Raw genomic sequence first — 12,234 nt, forward strand, 5'->3', positions numbered from 1 at the left:
AACATTAGCTAGAGACATTAAAGTATATTTAGTAAACTGTAGGCACTCCATAAATTTATTCTATAAGTCAACAGATTTTCAGTTGAATGACTAGCCTAATCCTATGCTGTGACACTATTTGAGTACCTAAACCCCACTTGTCAGTATAGCTATATTTAATTCAATATTTTTACTTACCTGATATTTAGGCCGATAAAATTTGTCCATGTGAAAATATAATCTCCACCAAAGACCATTCCAATATAAGTTATTAATATATTCTAAAAAGAAAAGAAGTGAGACATTGTTATATAACTCTAAGCGAGCGTTTTAAATGTACGTGTAAGAACACTCATGAGATTCAAGTACAACATAAAGCAGCATACAGTTCCAACAAAGGTCTATCACCTGCGTGTAGCAAGAGGGAGAACAGGAATAAGAGCTCACTAACATGAGCTTTCCCAACCTGTTTCTCTAAAGGACAAACAGTCTCGGCTACATGAAGAATCCTACATATCATCAGCTTGTTCTGCCTCCTCGTGTGGCCAACATGACATTCTCCCCACAGGGAGAACTGCTGGCCTGTGAGGGAAGGGTAGAGAACAAGCATTTTCTTTTTAAAAATGAAAAGGAAGGTCAGGTAACAGTGGTGCTCACCTTTAATTCCAGCACTCAGGAGGCAGAGGCGGCTGGATCTCTCTGAGTTTGAAGCCAGCCTGGTCTATAAAATGAGTTTTAGGATAGACAGGGCTACACAGAGAAACCCTACCTTGAACAATTCCCCTCAAAAAATTATGAAAAAGGAAGATGGAGAGTTGACCAACATATAGTGTCTTCCTTGATATCTTAAAAACGAGAACTAGGGACAGGCACAGATGCACACCTTTGATCCCAAAACTCAGGAGATCGAGGCAGAAAGATCTCTGTGAGTTTGAAGCCAGCCTGTTTGCATAACTAGGCTCTAGAACAGACAGGACTACATTGAGAGACCTTATTTCAACAAAACAGCAAAACAAAACAAAACAAAACACATAAGAAGTCATTTCAAAGTAACCTAAAATCACTTCTACTGGACCAGTGACATGGCTCAGCAGGTAACTTATAACCTAAGCCCAACTAAGAACCCAAGTCAGAGGAGAGAAATGACTTCCCAAAAGTGTTCCTCCGACCTACATGGGTGCCCTGTGGCATACACAAACAAGCATGTACGTGTGTTTGTACACACAGACACACACACACACACACAATTTTACAAGTCACTTCTACTAGGTAGTCCCTATTGGTGATGCCACCATGCACTTTGGATATGGGACTTAGACGATCTGAGCTGTATCCAACTTGAAAGTCTTACCCCTGAGAACTAGCTTTCATAGTACCAGAAGATGCTATGCAAGCTTCCAAAAGAGGAAAGAAAACAATAATCCTACCCATATGAGCAACCATGACCAGCATGGCAAGAACTCGGATGTTGCAATAGTGACACTCATATCTTGGTCGTAACCAGCAGCTATCTAATTGGACTTACAGCCCACTTAATGGGAAAGGAACCATGCCTGGTACTGGGAACCTAGCCGACTACCCAGGGCCAGTGAAGTCATGGATCATGGAGGGGAGCCTACTACCTCCACTTTATTAGGCCAGCCTAATTCCTAACTGCACTCACACTCACGGATCACACTCACCCCTCATTAAAGAAACTTCACTTTGCAACTGATAAAGACCATTACAGAAACCCACAAACCATGCAGACAATAACTGATTGTGAGGCGACTAGCCACACTTGGTAAATATACAACATAATTCCTGCACCTAAGGCATGGGGACCACTGTAGGAAGAGGGCAAAAGGACTGTAAGAGCCAGAGGATCAGGACATCCTCTGTGGGATCCTCTGTGTCTCCTAGAGAGACAGGGAAGCTTTGCTCAGGATACCTTGCCTAAACAAGACCTGACCAAGGACAACAACAAACACACAAGCATGCTGATGTGGAACGGGGAAATCTTATGGGCCCCATCACTATACAAAGAACTAAAGGCAACCAAAAGAAAGTATTTCCATGGATGAATCCCCCAGTTTATTATCCAATACCAAATGGCCAGCCCTGGAATCATATACATATAAGTAACATTAAACAGACTGGCAAAGTTGTATTTATAGATTTGTGTGTATATGTGTGTGTTTATATAAAACAATAACAGAGCCGGGTGTGGTGGCGCACGCCTTTAATCCCAGCACTCGGGAGGCAGAGGCAGGCGGATTTCTGAGTTTGAGGCCAGCCTGGTCTACAAAGTGAGTTCCAGGACAGCCAGGACTCTACAGAGAAACCCTGTCTAGAAAAACCAAAAAACAAACAAACAAACAAAAAACCAAAACAATAACAAAGAAAAAGAGGCCACTTGTACAGGAAGGGATTTAGGAAAGACAGGAAAAGAGCAAAATGCTGAATTATACTTTAATTTCAAAACAATTAAAAATAAGTTTAAAAATAAAAGGCAAAAATTTTTTTTTAAAAAGATCTCTTTTCTGATTCCCAAGTACAAATATATTCTGGCTTCTTAATTATTCTCAGACTACAAAAGCAGAATACAGCTTTCTGATATGTCCCCAATCTCCTTCCTTTCACATCTATCCCCTACCTCCCCACTTCCTCCCCTTCTTGAGCTGTGACTGTCACGTTCTTAGACCCTGGACTCTCCTCCGTGAGCCTGTGAGACAAAACTGAGGTTCAAGGCCAGGCCTGGGGTGCAGCTCAGTGCTAGAGCACTTGCCTGGCATGTGCAGACTCCTGGATTTGATCTGTAGCATAAGGGTGGGTATAAAACGCATTAAACCAACCTTAAAACTGTCTCTGTAATGAAATGCCCTTTGGGAGGGGATTCAGAAATAATCAGCACTTTCTAATGTTGGTCACATAGAGCAGACTTTCTTATTGTTTGAGTGGAAAGACAAAATTAAGCATAAAGTAAACAAGGGTATCAGGTATCTTAGAAAGGAATGGGATAGGACCTCTCATTGGATGAAGCGACTGATATGCATAGTGTGCACAGGGGACAGGAGGGGACAGAGGACCCAACCCTCACTGCTCACAACCACAAATTAGGAAACAAACAAGGACACAGTAAAGTATGTTAAGCAATCTCTTCCCCACAGAAATGACCGGGAAGTACCAAAAAGCATCATATTAACTCAAAGCTAAGACTGCAACTCCCAATTTGTATGTAGCTAAGGGTCTAGGCTTTGCTTTTCAAAATGAGATTTGGTATACCCAGGGCGGGGCTAAGAATTGCTATTGTAACTAGCTCTTCTAAGGGACTTTCCTAGCATACTGAGGGAAACACGGAATCCAATCTAAGGTTTTGTGAGGCTGAGATCCTTACGTGGAAGCTTAAGACAACTTAGGAAAATGACGGCTGATCTCTGAAAGCTGTGATCAACACTATTTCATCAGAAGGTCCGCTGTGGCTCCCAAGACTGTGGCCAGCCATGGTAGGAAAATTCTCATACTTTACTTGTAAGACCACACAGCAGACAGTAGCAAAAACAACAGTGAACTAACCAATCATTTACTCCTCCCTTGAGCTTAAAATGAAACCGACAGAAGGTAGGTGTGATGGGAAGCACAGATGGCCATGTGATCACGGGGCATGGGTACCCTTGGCTGACCATGGCAAAGTGGTCCAAAAATCGAAGCAAACAGACTGAGTAGTTTCAATGAATTGTGGTCTCTTCCTGCCTGTTCTTCTCCTGGGCTGAAGATATGGTACTGAGTCTTGACCGCCTGTGTTCTTGCTATCATCCACTCTGCTCTGGAATGTGTATTTACAAAGCAGAACCCAGCTGAGAAGTAGTTTAGGGTTGGCTGCTCCAGGCCCTTCAGTACAGACTGTCTCTATACACGCTTTCTGAGAGATTTCATGCAATTGACTTGTTACATTTGTTGTTCCATTCATGTCCAACTCTGACTCCATGATGGGGAGCTACAGATTGTCAGGAGTTTTAACCCAGTGCAGTTTCCCCTCAGTTCGATGAGTCCTACGCCACTGAACAGAGAACAATTTGAACATAGCTCCAACCTTCCCTCTGTATTCCCTTCCCCTCCCTCACTCTGACAAGGGCATCAGAGTGGCAAATGCCCTGTTCTTTCAAAATGATCACAGACCTGCCTCTCCCGGTCTGGCCTCTTTCAGAAAGCTGGCTCACTTTGCTAACTGCTGAGGAATGGGAATATCTGAGGTATTCTTAAAAATGAAAAGCTAGAACGACTAAGTCTGGCCAATGAGGTCCCGGGTTTTGATTAGCTTTAGCAATACCAAGTTAACTGGGCTTTTCTGTCTGAGACAAATGATTCGCCCTTAGTAAAATGCATCAAGAGGAAAACACGCCTGGGGATGTCAGGCACAGCTTTTAGGAGCCTCAGACATAAATCCACAGGCATGTGAGGGCAACTCAGACACAAGAAACCCACCTTGATTGGTTCCTGGCAAGCCCCACCTCCCAAAGAAACTTAGGGCTTGGAGTGAAGAGATGTGTTTATCACTCTGTCACAGAAACAGCCTCCTCCCCCTTTCTTCCTCTACAGTAACTAATGTGTCTAACTTTCCCCACATTCCCCAGAGCTAAGTCACCTTCAAGTAGAGCTATGCCCTTGCTAAGTTCTTACAAACTGATTTAGAAATTACCACCACATGTCAAGCTACTACGCCAGCAAGTAGGAATAAGGCTGAGACTTAGGCTACTGACAGACTCTTTTAAAAATGTAATTACTTTATTAATATTGCTGTGCATAGATAGGGAGGGGCACATGACAATTCCTCCCACTTTCACAGGCATTCTAAGAATCAAACTCAGGCCGTCAGGCTTACAGAGCAAGTGTTTTTTACCTGCTGGGCCAGCTTGTCTCCATAGCCAAATATTAATTAAGGGTTTTTTCTTAACAGTTTTTACTTACTTATTTTGGGTGGCACTCATCTCATGGTATGTAAACGAGGTCAGAGTCAATTCTCACCTTCTAATCTGTGAGCTCTCAAGAACTCACACCATCAGACTGGGCAGGCAGCATGCTTACCAGCTAAGCTGTCTCACTGGCCCCAGATTTTTAATTTAGAGGAACAATTTTTAAATAAAGCAAATTCCAAAAAGAAACAGTATTGCTATTTCATCTCACCTTAATGCAGCCAACTATCGTTGTGGTAAGAGCAGAGTTATATTGAGTACAGAGTACTGTAGCATACATCAAGATGAACCTAGGACAGAGAAGGAAAGGCTCTGTTATGGGTGAGAGCTTGCTGTCCCACAGTCCCTCACTAAGAGACATAACCAGTGAAGGCCAGGCAGGCTCTGAGCAACTGAGAGCTTTTCGTGCCTCTCAACAGCTTCAGATTTCTGAAACCGCACTCAAGAGAAACATGCATCTCTTTTCTGACTAGGGGTTCTCTCTGCTACCAAAACCATGAACAGCTCATTCACAACGATGAGGGCTCTTTAAAGAACATCCTTCTTGCTAACTCATGCAAGGCAGACAGAATGCTCAGGGCTCCTAGGCCCCTGTCATCTGGGCACTTGCCATTGGGATAAAGTGACCATGACCAGTATGAAGGCAAGAGAGCTTCTTAATAATGGAAGAAAACAAAATGAGAATTTAAGAGGAGATGGCTGGTCTGCTCAACAGCTATTCGACACTATTTCTAGTGCCCAGATCATGGAGGCTTCTGAAGCCCTGTCTCCTGTGTGCATGTCTAGACATGAGCTGCAACCAAAGAGACCAACTCAAGAAAACACAGCTGGGAACTACAAAGACCTTCTCTCCTTTCACACAGAAGTCAAGCAGCCCCAAATTGAGATACCACCACTACCAGCCAGTAAGCAAGCAAACTAGGATAATTAAACTCAGAGCCTGCTTTCTTGTATATGAGGGTCAATGACATATGTCAATGTTGAGGAAAATTAAATGACATAAATGGAAATATAGTGGCTGTTACCACAGGGCGGGATGATAGATAAATATCCATTTCATTTCTCCATCCATCTGGGTGTGGCTTGGCATCAGTTTAGTATATTCCCAGGGGGATATAAAGCCACCAGGATCTTGAAGGTAAGGCACTCAGGAAACTGAACAAGACACTCAGAAACAAGAAAGGAGAACTCTACGACAAATTTCTGATACCTACTTCTCTAGGAAATTATCTGATAAGAATGTATTAAAGGCTTACCCCATCACACAGGAGAGGGTGAACTGCAGCAGGAACAGGGTGTCAGCCCAGCCCTCAAACTCCATTGCCTGTAACACACAAGAAAGCACTGGGTTCAGAGCAGGCCCTCCAAACAGCTCTCATTCATTCCCTGAAGTCCCTGTGTGCAGTTGTCACCTCCCTGCTACATCACTCCAAGGACTGAGAGTGATACTCAAGAGTTTCAAATGTTAGGGGACAGAGAGAATACTTTAAGGGTGTGGCCACTGACGGATGGTCCCACACCTATGAGTATATGGGCAAGATAAACTGGACTGGGTCAATTATTTCTAAAAAGGGCAGGGGATATGAGCTTGGTTAGAGAGGAGGACTGGAAATATGGTCTAATGACAAAGAACAGTTGTTGGTCTTTTAGAAGACCTGAGTTTGATTGCCTTCAGGGAATCTGGCACTCTCTTCCAGCCACTATGAGTATTTCCCACACATGGTATACACACACACACACACACACACACACACACACACACACACACACACGAATAAAGCTAAATAAATTTGTAAAGAAAGAAATTAGGAGTAGGGTGTGGAAGGAAAGAGTGGGTGAATATAATCAAAATAAATCCTATGTATATATGAAATTGTCTAAGAGTTAATTAAAATAGTATATTATAAAATAGAATTGCAGATATGTGTACTTGAATCAATTTTCAGATCTGGCCCTTTCCAAACTGAAATGTAGAAGAGACTTTTAACTTCCCCATCCTGCTACGGAAAAAATGATCTTTCCTTAAAGATACAAGTCACACCTAAGTGCGCCATTTTTGCAGGTGGCTGTCAACCAAAGGCTTTGCTGACCCCACTGCAGTGCACAGAAGCTCAAGCACAGCCTTGAGTTGAATGTGAGGCAGAAGCCAATCTAAGGAAACGAGTCAATTAACTTTCTCCTGCCTGGAAGCTGTTGTTCTGTTGTTTTTGTTGGTTGTTTTAAGCCAAATTTTGAGACCCCCAAGAAAGAGTACAGGTTCATATCCCATGAGAGGAGGGTTAAGTGAACGTGAAAAACATTTCAGCTTTCATCTCTGTGCCAACCTGTCCTGCTCCAAGTTTCCCTGTATCCAACTAAACTCCAGTTTGTGGCTTTTCCTGCTCACCAAACACAAGATGAAATTTCATCTCTGGCAGCCTGGGCCTGGAATGCCTTTCCTGTCCACCATGACTCCTGTTCACCACCAGGCTAAACTCAGGGCTCCTTCCCGAGGCTGCCTCTGACCAAGCCCTTGGATGATCCTCAGTCGTTCTCTCTGGTTCTGACCTCCCAACTGTCTTTCTGCACCACGTCTACAGACTGCGAGCTACACAGGAAAGGCCCGCCTTTATGCAACCACACCCCTCGCACAGCAGTTACCCAGCTTCTCATGACTCTTTCTTTTTGAGGTATATCATATAAAAAGAAAAGCCTCCAATATGAAATGATGACAGCAATAATCAAGACATGTAAAGTACATAATCACTATAATAAGTAAACTAAGACAACTCTATACCCAACCTAAACCTGCCCTGCTTATCACAATCAAATAAGGGCCCTTATTTCTAGCTCTGGACACCTCTGAAGTACTTCTGTTAGCATAACAGGCCTGGCAAAAAGATATTCTAAAGGCACACTGTGTTTCTCAATCTGACTATTAGACTATTAAGACAATGGGCCCTAAAGAAATTGAAATTTCCCCAAGAATCTCATGCTGGGTCTGATTCCCAGCACCCACAAGGTGGCTGATGAGCACCTGTAACTCCAGTTCCAAGGGATCTATCGCCCTCTACTGGCTGATGTTCAGTACCGCTAGGACAGCTTTGCTGTCTAACAACTTCAGGTCCAGCAAGTATATAGTGCAAACTCTTCTGAGTCTTTCTCCTTGTGCTGGCATAACTGACTAATCTGGGTCCTGCAAGGCTTGTCATGGACTCATCCATCCTGTCAGTTAGAACAGCATTCTGCCCTGAGAATATAACCCAGTTTGCTGAATCACTCTCAAGGGACTTCCATTTGTACTGTTCCCACATAATTTGCTCTTTAAAATAAAGCTGCCGTGAACCTCTGTGGCCACATTCCCATTTATCTCATGTAACACTTGGACCTTGAGACGGATGGTTTATCTTTACTTTATAAGAACCTGCCAAACTGTTTTCCAAAGTGCTGCACTTATTTACGCCCTCCCCAGCCTTGTTGGAGATTCGCACTGATCTGCATTCTGACACACTTACAACTGCTTGGGGCCAATCTACCAAGCAGTAAGTGGTCTCTTGTGATCTTAGTTTGTATTTCTCTATTGACTAACAAGTGAGTATTTCTAACACACTTAGTTAATGTTAGTATTTCTTTTATGAAACATCTGTCCAAGCATTTTGCTCTGTGAGAGACGTGTATACATCCGAGTGTACAGCTGCACAGCTGTATGTGCACACTCGGCCATGCAGAGGCCAGAGCAAAGCCTCAGAGGTCACGTTCTCACTCTCCAGCTTCCCGCTGGGAAACAGGGTCTCTCAGGGAACCCTGGAAGCTCTGGTTTTAGGCAGGTTTTAGGCCTAGCCAGTGAGCTCCACTTGTCTCCCTCCCTCAGGCTGGGCTTTAGTATGCATAGCTCTGCCTGTTGCTGCTGTTATTTTGTTTTGTTTGTGGATGCTGGGGATCCAAAATCAGGTTCTTACCCACTGGGCCATCTCCCCAGCCCTTCCAAAAATTATATTAACTTATTCGGGAGAAGAGAATGCACATGCCATGTGTTGGGGTCAGAAGAAAATTTAGGAAAGTTTGTTCCTATGTCTACTATATGGGTTCCAGGGATCAACTCAGGTCATTGGCCTTGGTGGCGAGTGCCTTTGCCCTGTAAGCCATCTCTCTGGCCCTCCAAGATCTCCCCATGACTGGCTTCTACAAGTTCTCACACACACTCTCAGTAGCTAGCCTTAACTAATAAGTCACACACAGGAGCACAGGAGCCATCTGTGAGGGAGGCGTCATCAGCATTACCCCTGAGCTCCTTCTCTCGGCTCTAACCGTGGGGGTGCCATTCTGACATCTTGGGGCACTGTGCTAAGGACAGTTTATTCATGTTTGCTACTGGTGAACGTAAACCAAAACAGCGAACGCACTGCCTGGTACCTATGGGGAGCTTCTGCTATTTGGCTGTCAGAACACTTGTGAGAGATGGAGAGTAAAGGTCTTATTATTCCCAGAAGACAACACTCAACAAACAGCAGGTCACTGAACTACTAACAGATAGGCCTGAGTTTGCAAACTCCAAGTCTTAAGGCTCTCTTTAAGAGAACACTAGGTTGTATTCCAGTAATGAATAGTCAAAGGTGACAAAGAACTCTCCTGGGATCCCTGCTCCTTTCCCTAAGTATTTGGTTTGTCCCTGAAGAAACTTAGTCAGCCTGCTGTATTTTTGCTTTAGCACAGGAATAGATCTTTGGCTGTAACTATGACAAGAAGCAGCTACTTGAAAACATAGCTGCAAGATAAATATGACCCAAGCAGTCCCTACAGCATGCAAGGGTCTGCTCCCTCTGCCACAGGAGAGCATTGGAGTGGACAGAATGAAGGAAGGAGGGAAGGAGGGGAAAGGGAGGGAGGGCAATACAAGCTACTCCTTACTAAGTGTCTCAACTATGTATGCACTAAACTCCGAAGCACACAATTATTCCGCTCCTAGGTGTGTCCTGCCCTACAGCCTCGTCTTCCCATCTACACTGAGCAAGAAAGAAAACCAGGGAAACTGAGAAACTAGAAAGGGAAAGAAGCCATTATGGTTTGCTCTACATTTGCTGCTGTTTAAGAGTCAAAGCTTTCACCACAGCTGCTAAAATGCTAAAACCCTCTTTGACAACAACAACTGGACTGTGCTTGCTTTGGGCCAGTGTGCATGTAATCTTTGTGTTTGTCCACATTAGCTCTCCTCCCTCAAGTAACTGGAACAAGGTCCCTCCAAACCACTTTATACTTTTGTTTGTAAAAGATAATCCAAGAGAAATAAGCCAGCTCACGTATTTTTTACTTTTTTGATTGAGTCTTACTATGTGTCCTGGCTAGTCTACAACTCTATGTAGGCCAGGCTGATCAAGAACTCACAGAGATCTGCCTTTCTCTGTTTCCCAAGTGCTGGGATTAAGGACATGTATCATCACTGTCAGCTAATTTTTTCCTTAATTAAAAAAAAATTATTTGTAAACGCTGCTTAATCTTGTCAAGGTTAATTCCTAGAAGAAAGTTGTCTGTGAAGAGTGATCTACTGACTAGAACTTCTGAGTAGCTGGAATGGCTGGGGTGTTGCAGGTCCAGAGGCTAATTGCCTTATCTCAGGTTAGCTTTATGCCAGGAATAGCCATTCCCTGTCCAACTCTACTGAGGAACTAACATCATATGACTAACAATTAGCAACATTTTGGAATCTATTAATGTAGCAGACCACTAGCTTCCACCAACACAAAAGCTAAAGTACCGTGAGATAAACTGCGCCTCCTCCATCTTCTTGGAACGCCTCTCTGATGTGCCCACCATAATAAATTTAAACTTGCCTTGGTTTATGATTTCCTTTTTTTTCATAAAACCATAATACTTCATGACACTTCCACACTGGAACATTACATTTGGACTAGCATAAATATGTGTTCCTGGGCCATAGTCACTGAAATTTGGCTCTAGAATAAAGTACCTTTCATTCGCTGTAAGGTAAGAGCTTGTTTTTGCACCAACAATCTTCAAACATGATAAACTACATCCTTTGAGAAATGTAACTTCAAGAGCCCCAAAATTATATATACATACATACATATATATACACACACACATATATATATGTACATGTATATATGTATATATATATATGCACATATGTGGGTATATATATGTGTGTGTGTATGTGTATATATATGTATATATGTGGGTATATATATATATATATATATATACCCACATATATATATATACATATTCTACTGTTAATGGCTGAGTTCTCTTTATAAACTAACTAAATATAAATGTACATTAGACTGCTAAATAAATTGTCATGCGCTGTGTATGCAAGCTTGTTAAAGCAGACCCTGGAAACTAAGGAGCCTCTCCTATTCCAGCCTTGAGCATGTTCCCTTCACATGTGTTCCATAGCCTCTTGCACAGAGACAGGCTGGCCCCTAGCTCTGTACCTGAGAGAGGAAAGAAAATGAAGCAGCCCAAGAGTAAAAACACTGTGTCCTTGCAAACAGCTAAAGGTGAACCATTTCCCACAAAGATCATTATTGATTATGCCACGATATCAACCATAGAACAAAGGCCCATCTGGCTTTCTCTCCTGCCAGTTGGGCCTTCAGTGACGGACTGCTGAACTATTCAAGTCTGGAAAAGGCCATCTTTCTGCCAAAGCTGCGGGCTTATCACCCTGTCTTTGTTCAAACTGACCAACTCTCATCTAGAGAAATTTAGGGAAAAGAAAACCCCTCAAAGATCCTTAAAAACTGGAGTCTCAAGAAAGACTGGATCTCCAGGTCCAGAGTCCTCCCTCTGCTTTGGAGAGGATCTTTCTCTGTGTTCCTCGCTGTGTTTCCTCACGCCCAGTGAAGCCTCTCTTCACAGACTGATCTGCCTGCTGACTGTGAGATTCCTCCCCCTGCTACTTGCTGCACTTGAGTTTCTTCTGCCTTTTAATTCTTCACTGGCAGAGAAAATTAACCTGATCAAGACCCCCTAGACAGTAACGCATCCTTGGAGAAAAACTCAATCAGAAACTCCAGCGAACTGTCTCAGCTCTCCCCGTCCATTTCTGCTGGATGTTTACAAACCCTCAATTTCTGTCTCAATCGGGCTACTCCAGTTGTTTCTGCCAGACACTGAGAGCATCTGGCTCAGTGATTTGCTTTCTGTTGCCTCTTCTACCTGCCTCTTTCACTCACTATTGATTCTTTTACTTTTGCTTGCTATATTTTATAAATTGACCATTCACAACTGAAGCACTACTATAATAGATATTCTCCAGAAAGCATGGAACAAACACTAACTTGCTCCATCCTCACTCTGA

At 43.2% G+C, this 12,234-nt stretch overlaps 1 protein-coding gene across 4 annotated transcripts in view; it reads right to left on the reverse strand.

Annotated features, from left to right (window-relative positions):
- Positions 1–12,234, reverse strand: part of Slc35d1 (solute carrier family 35 (UDP-glucuronic acid/UDP-N-acetylgalactosamine dual transporter), member D1) — a 51,621-nt gene that overhangs the window by 13,996 nt on the left and 25,391 nt on the right. For 2 of the 4 annotated variants that reach the window (XM_006503079.4, NM_001356276.1), the window contains exons 9-11: positions 6,188–6,255; positions 5,143–5,221; positions 178–260 (exon numbers count right to left, since the gene is read on the reverse strand). In XM_006503079.4, the coding sequence (XP_006503142.1) occupies positions 178–260; positions 5,143–5,221; positions 6,188–6,255 (230 nt within the window). Of the gene's footprint in view, positions 1–177; positions 261–5,142; positions 5,222–6,187; positions 6,256–12,234 lie in introns of those variants that run through there. The other 2 variants (NM_177732.5, XR_376320.4) reach the window with 2 other exon arrangements.

Source organism: Mus musculus, chromosome 4, assembly GCF_000001635.26.
Source record: "Mus musculus strain C57BL/6J chromosome 4, GRCm38.p6 C57BL/6J".
Classification (NCBI taxonomy): domain Eukaryota; kingdom Metazoa; phylum Chordata; class Mammalia; order Rodentia; family Muridae; genus Mus; species Mus musculus.